Source organism: Macaca thibetana, chromosome 18 (genome assembly GCF_024542745.1).
Source record: "Macaca thibetana thibetana isolate TM-01 chromosome 18, ASM2454274v1, whole genome shotgun sequence".
Taxonomy (NCBI): Eukaryota; Metazoa; Chordata; class Mammalia; order Primates; family Cercopithecidae; genus Macaca; species Macaca thibetana.
Window position 1 is genome coordinate 9,961,082 of NC_065595.1, and position 21,665 is coordinate 9,982,746.

The 21,665-nt window shown below is 41.3% G+C and overlaps 1 protein-coding gene across 2 annotated transcripts in view; it reads left to right on the forward strand.

Annotated features, from left to right (window-relative positions):
* The window catches only part of CD226 (CD226 molecule), a 96,748-nt gene that overhangs the window by 7,212 nt on the left and 67,871 nt on the right, over positions 1 to 21,665 (forward strand). For both annotated transcript variants that reach the window (XM_050767817.1, XM_050767816.1), the window contains exons 2-3: positions 7,127 to 7,294; positions 7,596 to 7,931. In XM_050767817.1, the coding sequence (XP_050623774.1) occupies positions 7,249 to 7,294; positions 7,596 to 7,931 (382 nt within the window). In that variant the 5' untranslated portion in view covers positions 7,127 to 7,248. The remainder of the gene's footprint in view (positions 1 to 7,126; positions 7,295 to 7,595; positions 7,932 to 21,665) is intronic.

Genomic DNA, 21,665 nt, shown 5'->3' on the forward strand with positions numbered 1-21,665 from the left:
CCTTGTACCTCTCTACCTGCCCCTCTACCCCACTATACCCAACCCTGACCCCTCCCTCAGAAAATATATATATGTTTTGGCATTTGTTTAATAAACACGTAGTGATTTTTTAAAATACATCATTTATCTGGCAACCTCGACTATCATAATCCTTTGCATTATTTATTTCCAGCTGTTATCACAAAGTTGTGACACAGAGTGTGTCCGTGGACTCTATGCTTAGACTGTACTATGATAATGTACTGTGTTCTTAGAATGTACTTGGCATCTTTGGACCGGGGTGGTCGGGGGATCAACTGAAATAGATAAATACGTGGCCAGCAGCAAGATGGGGTGGCATCATTCATTGGTAAGACCTGGGGTGAATGTGAACTCTTGTTATTCACTAACAATAATTTTTAAAAATTGAGGTGAAATTCACATGACATTGTTCTCCTAAGATTTATTCAACATAAGATTAAACTTCTTTTTTTTTTTTGGAAACGGAGTCTTGCTCTGTTGACCAGGCTGGAGTGCAGTGGCACGATCTCGGCTCACTGCAACCTATGCCTCCTGGGTTCAAGTGATTCTCCTGTCTCAGCCTCCCAAGTAGCTGGGATTACAGTTGCGCACCACCATGCACAGCTAATTTTTGTACTTTTAGTAGAGATGTGGTTTCACCATGTTGGCCAAGCTGATCTTGAATTCCTGACCTAAAGTGATTCACCTGCCTTGGCCTCCCAAAGTACTGGGATTACAGGTGTGAGCCACCGCACCCGGCCAAGATTAAACATTTTAAAGTGTACAGTTCGGTGGCATTTAGTACATCTACAATGTTCTGCGACTACCACTTTTATCAGATTCCAAAACATTTTCATCATTTTCAAAGAAAACCCCATACCTTCAACAGTCCCTCCCTATTCCCTCCTTCCAACAGTCCCTGGCAGTCACCAATCTGCTTTCCATCTCCATGGATTTCACTATCTGGATATTTTGTATAAATGGATTCGTACAAATGTGGCCTTTTGTTTCTGCATTGTTTGACTTAGCATAGTGTTGCCAAGGCTTATTCATGTTGTAGCATGCATCAGCCCTTCATTGCTTTTTATGGCTGAGTAATATTCCATTGTAGGGATTTGATCACAATTTGTTCATTCGTTCGCCCATTGGCAGACGTTTGGGTTGTTACCGCCTTCTGGCTTTTGTGAATAATGCTGCTATAAACATTGGTCTGCAAGTATTGGTTTGAGTATATTCTTTTGAGTATATACCTAGGAGTAAAACTGCTGCGTCATATAGTAATCCTGTTGAACTTTTTGAAGAATCTCTAAACTGTTTTTCACAGCAGCTGCATTAGTTTACATTTCTTTACAACCCTTGTGCAGCAGTACACAAGGGTTCCAATTTCTCCACATTTTCCCTAACATATTTATTTTTCTCTTTTTGATTATAGCCATCCTAGTAGATATAAAGTGAGTTCTCATTGTGGTTTGTATTTGTGTTTCCTTCCTGACTGATAATGTTGAGCATCTTTTGGAGAAAATGTCTATTCAAGTACTTTGCCCATTTGAAAATTGGGTTGTTTCTTTTATGCTAAAGTTTGAGAGTTCCTTATATGTTATGGATATTAGACCATCATCAGATAGATTATTTGCAAATAGGTGCTTGCATTCTGTAGGCTGACTTTTCACTTTCTTGAAAATGTCCTTTGATGCACAAAAGTTTTTAATTTTGGTAAGTCCAATTTATTTTTTGTCTTTTGTTGCCCATAGGTTTGGTGTCATATCTAGGAATCCATTGCCAACTTCCAGGTCTTGAAAATTTACCCCTGTGCTTTATTCTAAGATTTCTACAGTCTAAGGTCTTATATTTAGGTCAACCCATTTTAAGTTAGTTTTTGTGTTTCATGGGAGGTGGGGATCCAATTTCGTGCTTTGGCATGTGGCTATCCAGTTGCCCCAGGATCATTTATTGAAGAAGCTGTTCTTTCCCCATTCAGTGGGGTTGGCACCTTGTTGAATATCAATTGTTCATAGATGTGTGGGCTTATTATTATTTTTATTTGTATAAATTCAAGGGGTACAAGGGCAGTTTTGTACAAGAGCAGTTTTATATAGTGGTGAAGTCTGGACTTTTAATATAACCATCACCTGAATAATATATATTGTATGCATTAAGTAATTTCTATCCCTCACCCCTTCCTACTCTCCCATTCTTCCAAGTCTCTGATGTCCATTATTGCATACTATATGTCCATGGGTACACCTTATTTTGCTCCCATTTATAAGTGAGAACGTGGTATTTGAGTTTCTGTGTCTGAGCTGTTTCGTTTAATATAATGGCTTCCCGTTCTGTCTGTGTTGCTGCAAAAGACATGATTTCCTTCTTTTTATGGTTGTGTAGTATTCCATTGTGTATATATACCACAGTTTCTTTATCTAATCCTTCACTGATGGACAATTAGGTTGATTCCATATCTTGGTTATTGTGAATAGTGCTGCAATAAACATATAAGGACAGGTATATTTTTTATATATTGATTTCTTTTCCTTTGGGTAGATACCCTGTAGTGGGACTGCTGGATCTAATGGTAATTCTATTTTTAGTTCTTTGAGGAATCGCCAAACTATTTTCCATAGACGTTGTACTCATTTACCTTCTCACAAACAGTGTATAAATGTTCTCGATCATTTCAATTTCCTTGGTCTCTGTCTATGTATATGCCAATAGCCACACTGTTTTGATTACTATAGCTGTGTACTACAGTTTTGAAATTGGGAAATGTTAGTCTTTCAGCATTTTCTTCTTTTTCAATACCATTTTGGCTATTCAGGGCCCCTTGTAATTCTATATAATATGTTCAGACTTCAGAGGTGGTGGATTCAGTAGCTCAGTAACGCCATCTGAGCCCCATGTTCATTCTGTCTCTCTCTACCACCCTGTTTGTCCTTCAATATGGCTGCCTGGTAACCAGGACAGCATTCTTGTTCATGCATAATGAGAGGAGATAAAAATAGAAAGAGGGATGGAGAGAAGAGAAATTGTTCACATTCCGTGCTGTTTTTCTGGCATGGAATGTGAATAACTTCCTTCAATCTGATGGGCCAACTCAGGCCATAGTTGGCTTCTCTGACCCTTCAAATCAATCATAGTTTTTAGGCTGGGCATGGTGGATCATGCCTGTACTCCCAACACTTTAGGAGGCCAACATGTACAAGTGCAGGATTACTTGAGTCCAGAAGTTCCAAGCAAGCCTGGGTAATGTAGCAAGACCCTGTCTCCACACAAAATAATTTTAAAAAATTAGCTGAGTGTGGTGGCTCATGCCTATAGTCCCAGATGCTCAGGAGGCTGAAGTGGCAGGGTCACTTGAGACCAGGAGCTTGAGATCAGCCTGGACAACATAGCAAGTCCCCATCTCCACACACACACACACACACACACACACACACACACACACATACACATGCACGCACAAAATCATAGTTTTTAGTAGAATAGCTTAGGTTTGTCGTAATATCCCTGTGGTGTGTGGAAAGGAGTAGATACTCAAACCCAGGCACAATACTGCCAGGAGTGAGGAAAGTGAAGCGGGTGGTGGTCAGTTATCTTTCTAATCACTTAAATCTGATCATATTGTTCTGGTGCTTAACACTCTCCAATTGCTCTTAGAATTGTATCAGGAAGTGTATAAGGCAAATGTACTCCCACCCCACTCATCTCTACATGTTTCTGTTTCCATCTCCTCTCAATGGATCTAGCTACAATGATTGAAAAACTTCCACGAAGTCTGACTTTGTACACCTGCTCTCCTATCCACCTGGACTGCTCGCCCTCACACCTGGCCACACCCTGCATGTGGCTACAGCCTCCTGCTTCTGCAGATTCCAGAACACACTTCACTGCCCGAGAGCCTTTCCTGACCACCAACCTGACACAGCCTCTGCTTGGCTGTAGCCCCAGCCATTCTCTCCCACGCCGGCGTGTGTGGCTTCCTTTTCATAGCGTGACATGCACTTCATAACTGTGCATTTATTTGTGTGTTCGTCTGATGTCTGTCTTTCCAACTAGACCGGGGGTATGAAAAACTTTTTCTGTAAAAGAGCAGGTAGTATTTTAGACTTTGGCCATACACTCTGTTTTGAGATCACTCCAGGTGCTGTGTGTGTGTGTGCAAATGTGTGTGTGAGCATGTGTAAGTGCATGCATGTACGTGTGTTTGCGTGTGAGTACATGTATGAGTGTGTTTGAGAGTATGTGTGCACATGCATGTGATTGTATGAGATTGTGTCAGTGTGCATATGTGAGCATGTGTGAGGACATGTATAAGTGCATGCGTGTGTGTGCATGTGTGTGAGTGCATGCATATGTGAGTGTGTTTGTGTGCACATGCATGTGATTGTGAGATTGTGAGAAAGTGAGTGTGTGCACATGTGAGTGTGAGCATGTGTAAGTGCATGTGTGTGGATGTGTGAGAGTATGTGTGCACACACATGTGATTGTGTGAGATAGTGTATGAGTGTGTGAGACAGTGTGCATATGTGAGTGTGATAACGTGTAAGTGCATGGATGTGTGTGAGTGTGCGTGGATGTGAGAGTATGTGTGTACATGCATGTGATTGAGACAGTGTGAGCATGTGTGTGTGAGTGTATGTGTATGTGCGTGCATGCTGTGTGTATGACTGTGTGGTAGAGCATGTGTGAGTGCATGCGTGAGACTGTGCATGTGTGTGTGTGAGTGCGTGCATGTGTGGGAGAAAGCATGTGTGGGTTCATGCGTTTGAGTGTGTGAGTGTGTGTGTCAATGTGTGCATGTATCGATGTGTGTGTTCGTGTGTGAAGGGACACAGGTCTGAGGCAGGAGATATGAATGCAGGAGGGGTACTTAGGGAGACCCTGTCCTGAGGACCTCAGGAATTCTCTGGACTTGGTTTAGCCTGGGATTTGTAGTTTTATTTTTGCTGGTGCCTGTCAGGAGAAAATCTTGTCATTAGGACATAATAGATGAAATTAATTTTTCCAACTTGATGGAAGTCTTCCATGTCCTTGCCACTCCTGTTTGTTCTGTACAGTGACCAAGATTATCTTTCCAAAATGCGAAGTTGTGCGCACCCCTTCCTCCATCCGCTCCCGGGCGGCTCCACGTTCCTCTCGGATGTGTTGACGTCACAGGCGTTGCTGAGAGCCTGCTTTGCCTGGGGAATTGTGCTGGGTGCTGGAGTTACAGACATCAGCATGACGCCACGGTTTCTGATCGCCACATTTCAGTTCCTTTATGTGTGTCACTCACGTCACCTTTCAATCCAGACTCAGTCTCATTTTCGGTCACTTCCCCACCCGCAAGACTGCAGTCACACCATTTCCTGAAACACCCCCATTGTCACGCCTCTTTCTCCCACTTTTTCTATAAAACCTTTCCCACGATCTATTAGAATGATTTGTCCTTTCTCTGGCTGTCATAAAACTTAGCAAATGACTTTGTATAGAGATGATCATGTTTTGCTATGATAAATTGCCTTTAAAATTGATATGAGCCACTATCTTATGCATAACCTAAGAGCAGAGATGTGTCCTCTTTATGATTGTATTTCCAAGGGACTAAGCAGGGGACCCGGCATAACTCAGTAAAATTTGGAGGAATTGTTGGATTGACTTATTTACAAAACAGAGATAAGAGATACCTCTTTTGACTACATCACAAAACAACTAGAGGCATAAATAATATCACAGATGTGAAAGCTTTTAGAAAATATGCCATATAAATACAAAGTAACACCATGCTTGATTATATATGCACACATTACAATTTGTTCTGATTATCATTACATTGTTGATTTTATATTCCCTGAGCAAGTTCCCACATTAGATACTCATGCTGAGTAGTCGACACTTGCTGATACACTTTGAGACTGAGTCACAAAGTTCAGGGTTGGCATTAGATAAAATTGTCTTCAGTGGTTTCTGCTCCTACTTTTCCCAATTTTTACTCATCTCCTATTTTGACACTCTTACCAGGGTCAAATGCATTGATACAATTCCTCTTTTTATAGGGGTTTACTTTTTACACTGACGTGCTAATATATTCCTAACAAGTTCTTAAGAATTAGAACTTTAGGCTGGGCTCGGTGGCTCACGCCTGTAATTCCAGCACTTTGGGAGGCCGAGGCGGGTGGATCACGAGGTCAGGAGATCAAGACCATCCTGGCTAACATGGTGAAATCCTGTCTCTACTAAAAATACAAAAAATTAGCCGGGCGTGGTGGTGGGCGCCTGTAGTCCCAGCTACTCGGGAGGCTGAGGCAGGAGAATGGCGTGAACCCGGGAGGCGGAGCTTGCAGTGACCCGAGATCGCGCCACTGCACTCCAGCCTGGGCGACAGAGCGAGACTTCATCTCAAAAAAAAAAAAAAAAAAAAAATAGAATTAGAACTTGTATTTTATAAAAGAAAGAAGTAAGCAATGATGAACCTGAAAAATGAATCTTGTTTTGATATTGAACTATAATTATGTAAGATATGACCTCTGGAAGAACCTGGGAGCAGGGACCTCTCTGTACTCTGTACTCTCTTTGTGACTTCTTGTGACTCTCTAATTATTTCAAAATCAAAAGGTAAGTCTCGCATAATGGTAGATCTGCATGTGCTCTGGGCCACCATACTTTTGTATCTGATGGGCTTTGGATCTGTTTTTTGGTCCTCACCAACGCAAATGCCTGAGATCAGCAAGGAGGAAGAGGTGAAAGGAAGGCCACAGGATGGGCTGTCAGTACTGGGCATTGGCTCCCTCCACCCACTCCAGCCTCTGCCTCATCTTATGCTCTCAGTGAGGACTTCCCTGCTCCATGCATGCACCACCTGTCACTTATTATTTATGTTTTTACATCTTTATTTTAATTTCTCCCTCCCCCCATAGAATGTAAGTTCTAATACTTTTTTTTGTATTATTGTATCCTCATTGCCTATAGCAGAGTTAGGCACAGAGAATGCATGCAGCACATGTTTGTTGAATGAATGACTCCTTGTAGAAAATGAAAGCTTGAAAAGAAGCCGACTGGTTCCCCGAGAGAGAAGTAACTCAAATCTGCCCATCATACGAGAGCAAACCTGTGTCTTTTAAGCTAAGGCCTTTTTCCTGTGTTCATACTTTAGAAAAAGAAGACACGACTGATAACATCTGAGAGGAAGGAAACTGCATTGTGCTGGGATCTGCATGTCACATTATAAAAAGCAATTTTTTTTAAATCGACCAGCCTTTTAAACAGCTTCCGGAGATGGATTATCCTACTTTACTTTTGGCTCTTCTTCATGTATACAGAGGTAAAGATGATCTTTATATCTTCATTTAAAATTTTTGCTCCTGTTTTTGTTCTTACGGGGTGGCATATTCAGAATTTACAATGCTCTTTAGTTGGCTAGGATAATTTCTCACTTGTTCAGAAAAACTAAAAGTTACATTTTCCAATGATCAGCAGGACACCTTTTTAGAAGAAGGCAGAAACTGTCATCCTTTACCGTGATCTCAATGCACTATCTTGCTAGGGCTTCCAAAGTTTAAGATATTGATTTGGTGTTTCCATCATCAAGGCTAACAGAACTAATGTGATGTTGTATATTTCAGCTCTGTGTGAAGAGGTGCTTTGGCATACATCAGTTCCCTTTGCTGAGAATATGTCTCTAGAATGTGTATATCCATCAGTGGGCATCTTGACACAGGTGGAGTGGTTCAAGATCGGGACCGAGAAGGATTCCATAGCCATTTTCAGCCCTACTCATGGCATGGTCATAAGGAAGCCCTATGCTGAGAGGGTTTACTTTTTGAATTCAACGATGGCTTCCAACAACATGACTCTTTTCTTTCGGAATGCCTCTGAAGATGATGTTGGCTACTATTCCTGCTCTCTTTACACTTACCCACAGGGAACTTGGCAGAAGGTGATACAGGTGGTGCAGTCAGGTAAGGGCAGGTTTTTTTTTTAATCCCTTTTTATCCACCTACAACATTTGTTTCTATAAAGCCCAAGTAGAAGCTATAGAATGCTTTCTCGTATTTCTGTGGCATTCTCCAATTCCGTTTCTAGATGCTTTGATGTTACGACTTTGAAGGAGCAATCTTGGGAGTCTGTTTCATTTTTCTGACTGTGCTGTTGTGTCCGAGTAGAAATGCCTTTCAAATTTGAATGTAGTAGGAGAAAGTGCAGGTTTTATGTTGTCTTCATGATAACCTAAGCCTTGATTAAACTGATGTTGGCAACACATGGGTTCAGGATCCTGATGCCTTCCTTTCAGGGCTTTATCACAGGGACGTAGCACCATTGCCTTCTGCTGGACACTCAGTACTCACATCAACCCCTGGATGTTCAAGGTTCTTCCTACAGTACCAAATCTAAGTTAGTTAGTTAGTTAGTTTGTTTCTTTCTCTCTCTCTCTCTCTCTCTTTTTCTCCTTCCTTCCTTCCTTCCTTCCTATTTTTTCCTTTTTTTTTTTTTTTTTTGACAAAGTCTCACTTTGTCACCCAGGCTGGAGTACAATAGCATGATCTTGGCTCACTGCAACCTCCAGCTTCTGGGCTCAAGTGATTCTCCTACCTCAGCCTCGCAAGTAGCTGGGGCCGCAGGTGTGCACCACCACATGATATGGTTTGGCTGTGTCCCTACCCAAATCTCATCTTGAATTCCCATGTGTTGTGGGAAGGACTGGGTGGGAGGTAATTGAATCATGGGGGCAAGTCTTTCCCATGCTATTCTCATGATAGTGAATAAGTCTCACGAGATCTGATGGTTTAAAAAAGAGGAGTTCCCCTGCACAAGCCCTCTCTGTTTGCCTGCTGCCATCCATGTAAGACGAGACTTGCTCCTCCTTGCCTTCCACCTTGAGTGTGAGGCTTCCCCAGCCATGTGGAGCTGTAAGTCCAATTAAACCTCTTTCTCTTGTAAATTGCCCAATCTTGGGAATATCTTCATTAGCAGCGTGAAAATGGACTAATACATCATGCCAGGCTAATTGTCATATTTTTTTTTTTTTTTTGTAGAGATGAGGTTTCAACATGTTGCCCAGGCTGGTCTTGGACTCCTGAGCTCAAGTGATCCAACTGTCTTGGCCTCCCAAAGTGCCAGGGTTACAGGCATGAGCCACCATGCTTGGCCCTGGCTCCATCTTTCACCTCTTCCAGGTTTAGCTAGAGAGGACACATTCTTCATACATTTGAGCTGTGGTGGCAGAAAGAACCCAATGATCCCTTGGAGTGTTTTTTGCTTTATCTACCAGAGATTGTGGTTTTGTCTTTCTAGTGATGACCACATGAACTGGTTGTAGTATACTGGAAACACTTGAGTTTATAGTCATCACTTTCCATCAACCTTGTGTTAGTTGCTCCATTCCTCTAAATCTCAGGTTCCTGAACCGGAAATTGGGTTGGTAGTACCATTCTACTTGTTGAATGGCTGAGGGATGATATATTTAAAGAACTTGGCCCATGGTAGTCAGAGAATGATACATCTTATTATTATTTCCTATGCTTGTGATCCAAAAGGACTAGTAATGAAATTTTCAGATATTAGTGACAATCTAAAGAAGGGAATATTTTTGGAGCTGTGTGTTTCTTGTGTGGTGTCTCTCAAATTATACCCCATGGCTGTATAGAGAAGAACATTATATGACATCTGACATAATAGTGCTTTATTTTTAAGGGATCTATGTGCTAAAAGAACAATTACAGAATTATATGAGGAATATCAAATGGTCAGGAGGTAAGAAACATCTTCATATATTTAGTTTTCCCTTTCTCTTTAGGTGTGGCTAGGGTGAAGACTAATTTTGTGTATATAAGTGAGGCTTATAGAGTGTCTATCTGCAATGCTTCTTTAGTTAAATGTTTATTAAAGACTCCATTTCACCATACAAGTCCTCATTTGCTGTTGTATGTAGACACCTGTTAAATCCTGCTTGGAAGTTTTTACTGTGTAATAAATCAGTCAGGCAGGTGAAGTAGAAGATTGGCAAAGCTTTTAACATAGAGTGAGCCGTTGGAAACAAGGCCTGAGCCACCAAAACTAGAACAGGATGCACTCCCCACTGCTGCCTTGTGTGGTGCGACTTTAAAGTTTGGGTTCCAAATTAGCTGTTTTGGTTTCTGTCACAGGACAACCAACTGAAAACAGCTCGACCTTTCAGGATAGAGGATGGGGCTAACCTGTAAAGAACTAAATGATGGTTGTTATGCAAAGGTAGGATTATTAGCATCACATATGAATGGTCTTAGGAATATTTCCTGTTGTTTTCATCCAGATTTGTCATTACTGCTATTTTTTGAGGTTAGAAAAAGAGAGCTTTCCCCTTCATGGGGCTTAAAAAAATACAATGTGGAGATTTTCAGTCAGTTATCAGTCAGAGGAAGGGGTACCAGCTGTCCATCTAGTTTGAATTCTTCATGATGGTATCCTTAGCCATGATCCATTGCTCTTGTTTTGATCATTTATATTTTAAAGAGCAGATTGATGTAATGGGCTAGTGAGCGCATTCTACCCAATTTTGAGAGTTTGAGAGCTTCACTTTTTTAAACTAAGAAGGATAGTGAGTTTAAAAAATATTACTTGTATTTAAAACTTAACCTTAGGTGTGCTTAAAATTTTCTTATATACTTTAGTAACAACATACTGGGATTGCAAATACTGTACTTTTGTATACTGTAAAGGGGGAGTTGAAAATACATTACATAGTAAAAAAAAATCAGACTTGGAATCTAGAAATCCTAGTTTATATAATAGATTGTAAGAACTTAAGAAGGATGAAGGAGTTGGGCCCTATGCTCTGTAAATATGTTGATTTTTGCTATTTACTGATAGCTTATTATGTGTGGAATTTTACATAGTCTGGATCTTCATAGACTTCCTCCTTGAATCTCCTGTGTGCACTTGAACTTTTGTATCGCCTGAATTTACAGGTGATGACATTGAAGTGAAGTGAAGTCTAGTGGTCTTTCCAAGTCCCCAACTTTCGCATATGTCCCAGCAGATAAAGTTGCAAATTGATGCAACTGTCAGCCTGGGGCACATGGGAACCCACCAGGGCCCTCGAAGAAGGAGACCTTGGCCATTGCACCTCCTATCAATCCTCCAGCTTTCAGCCTAGAGTTTAAGAGCAAATGGGACATTTTATTCTGAATAAATGGTACTACTAACATGAAGTTATTTGAAAATATGTGTTCTTTCCAGAACAGGCATTTCTTTGTTAACAATTGATTTAGAGACTCTAATGGTAAGAATAAATGCATTTGTTTTTACCTAGTTTGTGAGAAAATATGCAGAGATGACTTGGGGGACAACATTTTCAAGGTAGCCCTTTCTGGCAGAGTTTGTGGGGTCATGGAGAAAATTACTGTCACCTACGTGTCTCTGGCTTTATTAGTCAGTTAAAGCAAATATAGTTGCATTTACAGAAATACCCCCCAAATGAGTGACCCACTCAGAATGTTCTGCCACCTAGTGTTAACCGGGTGCCTGCTCTGTAGGATGCAACTGAGTGTCAGTTCATTTAATCCTTATGAAGCACCATGGGGAGGTAATGTGTTCCTGTGATACAACAGAAGACACTGAGGTTCAGGGTGGTAAACTCACTTGTCCAAGGTTCTCAAGCTGCCAAATGACACCACCAGAGCGACCCCAGTTGATTTTTCTGAAGAGTCAGAGACCTTAACTCCAGCAGAATGAACCATGGAGGGTCACAGTAGAGAAAAGTCATGCTGGACTTTGAAGAATTGGCAGGAATATTTTAATTAGAGAGGCTGGGGTCTGGGGAAGAGAGAAGACAGAGAGGGAAGGGTGTCCTGGGGGTACTGATGGCTTACAGAAGGGCAGTGGAGGTGTAAAGTTCATGCAGGAGGCAGAGCCTGGCCCTCTCTGACTAGGGCACTGGGTGTGTATAAGATGTGGTTTTCACCCAGGGCTCTGACGCCCTCTCTACCCACAGAGGTGGCCTGAGAGGCAGCCTCACAGGAAAGGAAGACACTGTGAGGGTAAGACTCTCTCCCTGCCTGCACCAGCAAAAAGGCTCAGCTTATGATACTTTAGAGTCTCAGGAAAAGCTTTAGTACAGTAGATTCTGTGCTTAAAAAAGGAGTTGCAGCTCACCAGGGCAGCAGAATGTCAGAAATAAATCTGAAAAGTTATTGATGTGCCGAATGGAATTTTGACTTCCATCTGTAATGCAGACCATGGGACATATCTGAATAGTTTTTAGAGAGAGACACAACGTAAAACCAGATTTTTCTTTCACCACCTGGAAGATTACACTAGCTGCAGCCTTGTAGGAGAGTAAGACTTGCAGGCAAGGTAAGCAAATAGGCATCTATAGATTGGAACCCTTACATACTGCTAGCAGGAGGGTTAATTAGTATATCTATTATTTTAGTCTGGCTTCTCCAGAGAAAGAGAACCAATGTGTAATACATGGAGATTTATTATAAGAAATTGGCTTACATGATGTATTAGTCTATTCTCACACTGCTATGAAGAAATACTTAAGACTGGGTAATTTATAAGGGAAAGAGGTTTAATTGACTCACAGTTCAGTATGGCTGGGGAGGCCTCAGGAAACTTACCATCATGGTGAAAAGGGAAGCAAACGTGTCCTTCTTCATATGGCGGCAGGAAGGAGAAGTGCAGATTGAGCAGGGTGGAAAGCTCCTTACAAAAACCATGAGATTTCACCAGAACAGCATGAGGGTAACTGGCCCCATGATTCAACTACCTCCCACTGGGTTCCTCCCACAATACATGGGGATTATGGGAACTACAATTCAAGATGAGATTTGGATGGGGAAACAGCCAAACTATATCATTTTGCCCTGGCCCCTCCCAAATCTTACATCCTCACATTTCAAAATACAACCATACCCTTCCAACAGTCCCCTAAAGTCTTAACTCATTCCAGCATTAACTCAAAGTCCACAGTCCAAAGTCTCATCTGAGACAAGGCAAGTACCTTCCACCTATGAGCCTGTAAAATCAAAAGCAAGTTAGTTACTTCCTAGATACAAGGGGGGTACAGGCATTGGATAAATACACCCATTCCAAATGAGAGAAATTGGCCAAAACAAAGGGGCTACTAGCCCCATGCAAGTCTGAAATCCTGTAGGGCAGTCATTAAATTTTCAAATTCCAAAATAATCTCCTTTGATTCCACGTCCCACATCTTGGGCATGCTGGTGCAAGAGGTGGACACCCATGGTCTTGGGCAGCTCCACCCCTCTGGCTTTCCAGGGTACAGCCTCCCCTCTTGGCTGCTTTCACAGGCTGGTGTTGAGTGTCTGTGGCTTCTCCAGGTGCATGGTATAAGCTGTCTGTGGATCAGATTCAGATTGTGGGGTCTGAAGGATGGTGGCCCTCTTCTCACAGCTCTACTAGGCAGTGCCCCAGTGGGGATTCTGTGTGGGGGCTCCAACTCCACATTTCCCTGCTGCAGTGCCCTAGCAGAGGTCTTCCATGAGGGCTCTGCCCTTGCAGCAACTTCTGAATGGACATCCAGGTGTTTCCATACATCTTCTGAAATCTAGGCAGAGGGTCTCAAACCACAGTTCTTGACTTCTGTGCACCCGCAGGCCCAGCACCACATGTAAGCTGTCAAGACTTGGAGCTTGCACTCTCTGGAGCAACAGCCTGAGCTGTATGTTGTCCCCTTTTAGCCATGGCTGGGATATATGGCACCATATGCAGTCCTGAGGCTGCATAGAGCAGGGGGTCTTAGGCTTGGCCCAGGAAATCACTTTTCCCTTCTAGGCCTCTGGGCCTATGATGGAAGGGGCTGCCATGAAGATCTCTGACATGCCCTGGAGACATTTTCCCCATTGTCTTGGTGATTTACATTTGGCTCCTCATTACTTATGCAAATTTCTGCAGCTGGCTGGAATTTCTTCCCCGAAAATGAGGTTTTTCTGTCGCATCATCAGGCTGCAAATTTTCCAAATGTTTATGCTCTGCTTCCTCTTGAACCCCTTGCCCCTTAGTAGTTTCTTCTGCCAGATACCCTAAATCATCTCTCTCAAGTTCAAAGTTCCACAGATCTCTGGGGCAGGGGCAAAATGCCACCAAACTCTTTGCATAGCAAGAGTAACCTTTACTCCACTTCCCAACAAGTTCCTTATCTCCATCTGACACCACCTCAGCTTGGACTTCATTGTTTATATCACTATCAGCATTTTGGTCAATGTCATTCAACAAATTTCTAGGAAGTTCCCAAATTTCCCGCATTTTCCTGTCTTCTTCTGAGCTGTCAAAACTGTTCCAACCTCTATCTGTTACCCAGTTCCAAAGTTGCTTTCACATTTGTGGGTATCTTTACAGCAGCCCTCCATTCTCTGCTGCACTAATTTACTGTATTACTTAATTTTCATGCCACTAATAAAGACATACCTGAGACTGGGTAATTTATAAAGGAAAGGGGTTTAATTGATTCACATTTCAGCATGAGTGGGGAGGCCTCAGGAAACTTACAATCATGGTGGAAGGGGAAGCAAATATGTCCTTCACATGGCAGCAGGGAGAAGAAGAATGAGTGCCCAGAGAAGGGGGAAGCCCCTTAGAAAACCATCAGATCTCATGACAACTAACTCACTATCATGAGAACAGGATGGGGGCAACCACCGCCATGATTCCATTATCTCCACCTGGTCCCTCCCACTACACGTGAGGGTTATGGGAACTACAACTGAAGATGAGATTTGGGTGGGCACACAACCAAATTATATCATATAATTATGGAGACTGATAAACCCAAATTTGCAGCATGGGCTTGCAGGCTGCAGATCCAGGAGAGCTGATGGTACAGATGAAACCCAGGTCATCTGCTGCAGAATCCCTCTTGCTTAGGGAGGCTGGTCTTTTTGTTGAATGAGGCCCACCTACATTGTGGAGAGCAAACTGCTTACTCAAAATTCACCAATTTAAATGTTAATCTCATCCCAAAGCACCCTTCAAATTGACACATAAAATTAACCTTCATACCTGTTTTAGAAAATGATATGGCATTAGCTAGTTAAAAACCCCAAATCCTATGATCCAATAATTCTACTCTGTTTGGTATCCAAGAGATCTCTCAATATAGGGAATTCCTGACAATATTTATAGCAACAGTGATTGCGATAGCAAAAAATTGGTAACAACCCAAATACCCATCAACAGTAGAACAGAAAAGCACACTGAGGTCTATTCACACATTAGGATACTCTACGTCACTAAAATGAGTGAATTATCACTTTGCTCACCAACGTGGATGAAGCCCACGAACTTTGTGTTGAAAGAAAAGAACAAGTTACAAAAAATGGGGAGACTAGGGTTCCTTTCTTTAAAGTTTTTAGAAATATGCATAATTAAACAATATGTTATTTGTAGATACAAACGTGGTAAAACTATAAAAAGAGTAAAGTTCAAAAACATGGGTAGCTGGGGGATAGAACAGAATCAGGAAGGGCTGAAAGGGTCTTTAAGGCTCATAGTCAGGGTGTTTTCCTTATACAGGTGTTTTATTTCCCATTTGTCTCAAAACGTTTTAGAAGTTTTCTTTCAAATCTACTGATTTCTCTTTCTTTCTCTCTCTCTCTTTCTTCCTTTTCTTTTCTTTTCTTTTTTTCTTTTCTTTCTTGACAGTCTCACTCTGTTGCCCAGGCTGGAGTGCAGTGGCACGATCTCGGCTCATTGCAACCTCCACCTGCTAGGTTCAAGTGATTCTCCTGCCTCAGCCTCCTGAGTAACTGGGATTACAGGTCCACATCACCACACCCAGCTAATTTCTGTAGAGATGGGGATTTTGCCATGTTGGCCAGGCTGATCTCAAACTCTTGACCTCAGGTGATCCACCCCACCTTGGCCTCCCAAAGTGCTAGGATTACCGGCGTGGGCCACCTTGCCTGGCCAAATCTACTGATTTCTAATGGTGAAAAGAGATGCAATTGCAATTTTTGAGCAGTTCAAAGGTCTAAGGTAAGGATGAAATCTTCATTCTGATATGGCCTAGGGGTCAGGGAGAGGTAAGTTTCAGCAATGATTTCAAATTTTTGTGATCCAAGGACTAAAAGATGATGGTTTCAGTGAAAAAGATGTGAAATGAAGAGACCAACTTGGCTAGGAAGAGTGGAAATAAGTCTGTTTCAGATGTATTAAATTGTAAAGTAGCCTTTGACTAGCTGACAATTGAAATTATAGAGCAACAAACCAGGATTGAAAATACCCAATTTGAAGTCATCTGAATGATCATTCAGCACGTGTAAACAAGAGGGTTAACTAAGAAAGTACCAATGGATGGGGGCAGAAGTCTGAGGTCATAGTTTGTGGCTCAGAGGATGGTCACATTGTAGTGTGGTAAAGAAGGTATTCACGGTAAAGAATGTAGAGGGCATAGAGAAAAGAGGGGGAGAGTCAGGAGAGGGAGAGGAAAGCAAACAGTTGAATTATTGATACGAGAGCAGAAGACACATGGAACTCACATTTATAGTAGAGGGTTAGATTTTCTTGCTCCACACATGTAGGTACTTTGTGTTGGCTGTATTGTACGTTTTGCTGAGTCTATGATCTTCCATGTTCCAGTCCATTTATCTCAAACTGGACACAGAGATGTTCCTCCCTGTTTCCCTTTAATTTTATTTTTATTTTTATTTTTATTTTTATTTTTTTTATTTTTATTTTTTTATTTTTTGAGACGGAGTCTCGCTCTGTCACCCAGGCTGGAGTACAGTGGCCGGATCTCAGCTCACTGCAAGCTCTGTCTCCCAGGTTTATGCCATTCTCCTGCCTCAGCCTCCCGAGTAGCTGGGACTACAGGCGCCCGCCACCTCGCCCGGCTAGTTTTTTTGTATTTTGTAGTAGAGACGGGGTTTCACCGTGTTAGCCAGGATGGTCTCGATCTCCTGACCTCGTGATCCGCCCGTCTCGGCCTCCCAAAGTGCTGGGATTACAGGCTTGAGCCACCGCGCCCAGCCCCCCGTTTCCCTTTAAGAGTCTCATTCTCTCCCATGTTGGATGAGGCTCCTTATATGCCATCCATGCTCTTTCTTAGAAGGCTCTCATCTCTACACCCTTCAAGGCCAAGTGTTCTCTGTCCAGATTCCCAGCAGCTGACATAGCAGCCAAAGTTTTCATTCATTCTTGTTTATATCTGTTGGTTAGTGGCACTAAAGAGATTCCTTTAATATTAAGGGCCCCAGAATTGATGACAGTTCTGAGGAATCCTATGATGAAAGGGATTCTAAAGATCATGCTGGCCTATATATTAGATGAGGCCAGCATGGCCAGCATTTTTCTAATGCTGGGGTATAATTTCAGCCTTTAAATTTGATTTAAAGCTGGGGAGAGGGAAGTTTCAAATCTGGCTTTTATAAATGGGTGTGCTGATTTGCAGGAGCTGAACCCACTTACCCATTAATTCACTTATCAAGTCTTTCCTGAGAATCTACAATGTGCAATGTAATGTTCAGTGGTTTGGAAGATAGAAAGACATGGATCTTAGCTCTAAATAGGATGCAGAATATTGGGGGAGAGAAAAGTTGTATATCACAAATGATTATTTGAGGCAAAAAAATAAGTCCTATTGTAGTCTAGAGTATAGAATTTTATTTTACCTCGGAAATTCAGGGCAGAGTGGAAAAGTGGAATTTGAACTTAACCTTGAAGGAGGCAAGTCAGAAAATTTGGAGGTTGAGATTAGTGGGCATTATTCCAGGAGAATTGCTTTAGAAAATTATCTAGAAAATGGATAGCTCTGGCTCCAGTGTAACCGACTTTGGAAGATAATTTTCATTGTTCAAAAAAGACTCCAACAACAAAACAACAAAAACCTCTAAAATTGAACCAACACATAGAATTGATCAACAAATTAATGCAATTTATTCTGGTTTACAATTTGTGGCTTGGTTGACATGTTGACTGGCTGCTTCAAAAGGCAAGGGAAGCCAGATGCTTTATACAATTGTATTTTACAATCTATATTAAGGTATTTGCACACTTTCATTTTGGCCTTTTTTTGGCCTATCCCAAATTCAGAAGGAAAGAAGGAAACATATGAAAATGACACCATATTTATTAATGACAGGTGAAAGTGATGGAGGAGGAGACTTGGTATGAAAGGCTATTGCCTGTCAAAGGAAATTCCAAACAAGGTTAAGAAGGCTACAGAGAAAGTCTTTCTGATTCTCCTGTTATAAGAGTCACCAATTCCTTTTAGCTTGTTTAGTCCTTGTGTAGACTTTTTTTCAGTTTTGTCTATCGTATGTATCTCTATCACTTTTAATTTTCTTAAGATGGAGAAATAAGAAAAAAAGTCATTTCAAGTCAATGGATTAGAGAATGAAGCCGTAAGCTCTCTCTTTAGGCCCATTCTGGCGAGCTTAGAAATAAGTAATAAAGGTTTTATATGTCCATGTGTGTGTATATGCATGCACACACACAAGACTAAAAAGTGTTACATTTTAGCAGTTTTTGATTTAAAGAAAAAATATTAAATGGTATCTATAAGGAATCCACAAGGGATGAAACAAACATTTTAAAGGCCTGGAAATCTCACTCCATAATGAAATAAACTAGTATATAAAGAAGGCAGATGATAAAAAGCATTTTAAGAGTCATGGAAAGCAAGGTTATGGTCACTGCACTTCTCAAGGGTGAAGTAAATGGGAAACTGAAAGTGGATGGTTACCAGAACGTGTGCCAAGGTTGTTTTTATCGACATGCTTTCCCTGTGCCAAGCCCAGGAAGGAGCAGGCACAAGAATGCATGTCTCTGTGGGAATCAACCCTCAGGCTTTCGGGTAAAGCTCTGTAATGAAAAATCAAAAAAAAGAGAAAGTTTAAAAACTCTCTAGTGCAAGATAATACTAAATTTATATACACAATTGAATTCAATAATCGAATGGCCGATACAGTGGAATTCACATACAGGCACGGGTACATGCTTGGGTTTTTGGGGAGTAATATTGTCTGTCTGTCTCGATGCTTGGGTTTCTCTCTACTTCCTTCACCTCCTTTATGCCCCATGAGACACCCCAGTCTTTGACACGTCTAAGTTGTAGTAAAATCCAGAGGAAACTTTTACTTTGTGCTTGTTGTCAAATGCACTCAAGACAGCCACAGCAGGGAGTGGAATTGGCTGCCATCTTTGCGTGTAGCCATTTTGCTTACTTATTCTACCTATGTAAACAAGAAACTGTACCCTTCTTATCATAGATATTTATATTTTCAAGATGATTGTGGAGTAGGGGTATGCTTGGCTGAATTGATAGAGAATGGGCTACAGCTGAAGCTTTGGACAGTGATTCTCCTGTTACCTCCGAACATTCTGTGAGTATAGCTGGAAACCACAGAGTTCTTGGTTTTTCCTCCTTCAACTCTCAGCGATTAAGACAACTCACACCTTTACCACAGCAGCTCTTTACCCAGCACTGAAAGCGGCTGCCAACCACAACATGAGGAATATATTTCCTCTTCAGAATGGGTATTGGTGGTGTGTGGGTGCCAGTGCAGCGTGGGGACTGTGGTCTCATGCATGAGTAAGAGCTGGTATCCTATAGTCTTCAGTGCCTGTCAAATAACTGTGGAACATGTGCAGCCCACACACGTTGAGACTCCTCCTCGGACCATCTCTGCTTCTGTGATCTTTCAAAAAATTCCTCACTTCAAAGGTTGAGAGCTGCAGGCCGTGGGTATTGTTCTCCAGCACATGCTCTGGGAAACTTCCTTATAGGATTAGCGAGTAGGTGTGAGTGACCTTCAAAAAGGCCTTATAGGAATTTACCCATTGACAGATCACATTACCAACTGAAAGTAAGACTATACATTGCATTTTATAAAATAAAAAATGTGAGATTTGAGATATTTGAAAGCCAACAAAAAGAAAATAAGTAACTGAAGAAAGTCCGAAAGCTCTTGGTTTGTAAAGCTCTCAGTTTTTACTGATGCTTGGAGCTCCTCTGTGGCTTTCTCTTTGGGTTAATGCTGTCCTCTGGTGGTTTAGGTAGCGTCGATAAAAGGATCTGGTTTCTAAGTTATGGTTTTTGTTGCTGGTTTTTGTTTTTGTTTGGTTTCGTAGGGAGAGGAGGTTGCAGGCAGAATGGCTTTTTCTTTCCTTGGAGAAAATGGTAGGAGACTATTTCTGAAGACGTTTAAGATTTTGAAACTGTTAAGAATTTCAAGACCATCAAGTCAATCCTTCAGGGATCAGTGTGAAATTATTCCCTCAGGCAACATCTCTTCTACTTACTCTTGAGCAGTTTTAATTAAATAACTCAGTGGATGGGGCTTCTGGCACTTCCCTTGAGAGATTATTCACAATCCAATAACTCTCAATGTGAGAAAATTTTTCCTGACTTCAGCTATTTAACCAACTTACACTTTTAAAAAAGTCTTCTCTGTAACGTGCCTTGAGAGAAAGAGCTATGTTTCAAAGAATACTGATGTAAGAAGACTTCCAAGGATGGAGGTATAATACACGATATTCTTACTTACTAGTGTTGTAAATAGCTATGTGCATCATATCTGCACACAGTGGTGACTGTGGCAAAACAATGAAATCTGGGCATTAATTCTGGGAGCATTTAGGTGCACCATGTAATGAGCAGAATCCTAAGAATCTTAGCATTCTCATTTTAGCAGATAGGCTCTTAAGAACACGTTTGTTCCAATTCTTGGCCAGCTACATAAAATTCGATATGCTACCAACACTGGTATTTCCAGAATTGCTTCGTGAAAGGGTGTGTGTGTGTGTGTGTGTGTGTGTGTGTGTGCGTGTGTGTGTCCTCTGTGTGGAGAGGATCATTTCCTTCATGATATATAAAGAACCCGAGACTATAGCAAATTTTAGGTCATTTACCTAATTCATTTCACTAATAGAATACATTTATTTCTTTTTGCAAACTGGAAGCTGTAGTTAAATGTATACCATTTTCATCTGAGAAACAGCCAAATAATTCAGTTGTTGTATTGGTAATGTTAGTATATGTCCCCAAAAGAGACCCTTTGTAAAGCCCCATTAACTCCTGACATCAGATTTCTCAAAATATCTCATTATTTTTTAAGAAACATAGTTGCTCATTTAGGTGAAATAAAGAATACTTAACATGGGGCTTGTACCTTCTTCCTTTTATTCTCTTTAAATCCTACAAATGTTTCCGGAAAGAACAAACATTTAATAAGATGAAAATATTTTCAACTATTCGCATTGTGTTTCTTTGTGCTGACACAGTGTTTGAATTTTCATTCTTAATGTGGTCCGATTATTCTGTTTTCAGTGAAAATAGCAGAATTGAACTAAAGGGAAAATGGCTAAACCTTGTTGCTGACATGACACAGAGGTATTTGAATCCTCTTTATTGGATGAAGGATGATAACAATAATGAAAAATTCTGTGGAAATCTCATCTAAATCTGTTGAATAGATATTATTGTTTGCTGTGAGGAAAAGAAAGAATGTATACCTATATGTCATGTAAACATGTGGGCCATGTAAATGTGTGGGCCATGTAAATGTGTGGGCCATGGAAATGTGTGGGCCATGGAAATGTGTGGGCCAAGTGACCGTAAGACAGGGTGGAATTTGGAAAGTAGCTTAAAGCAAGGTTTGGGGAGTTGGGAGGTGACAGAGGTTACTTCTGGTTTGGGGAAACCATGGCCTGGAAATCTAGGTGTAATTTGGATGAGTGGAGACAAGGGCTGG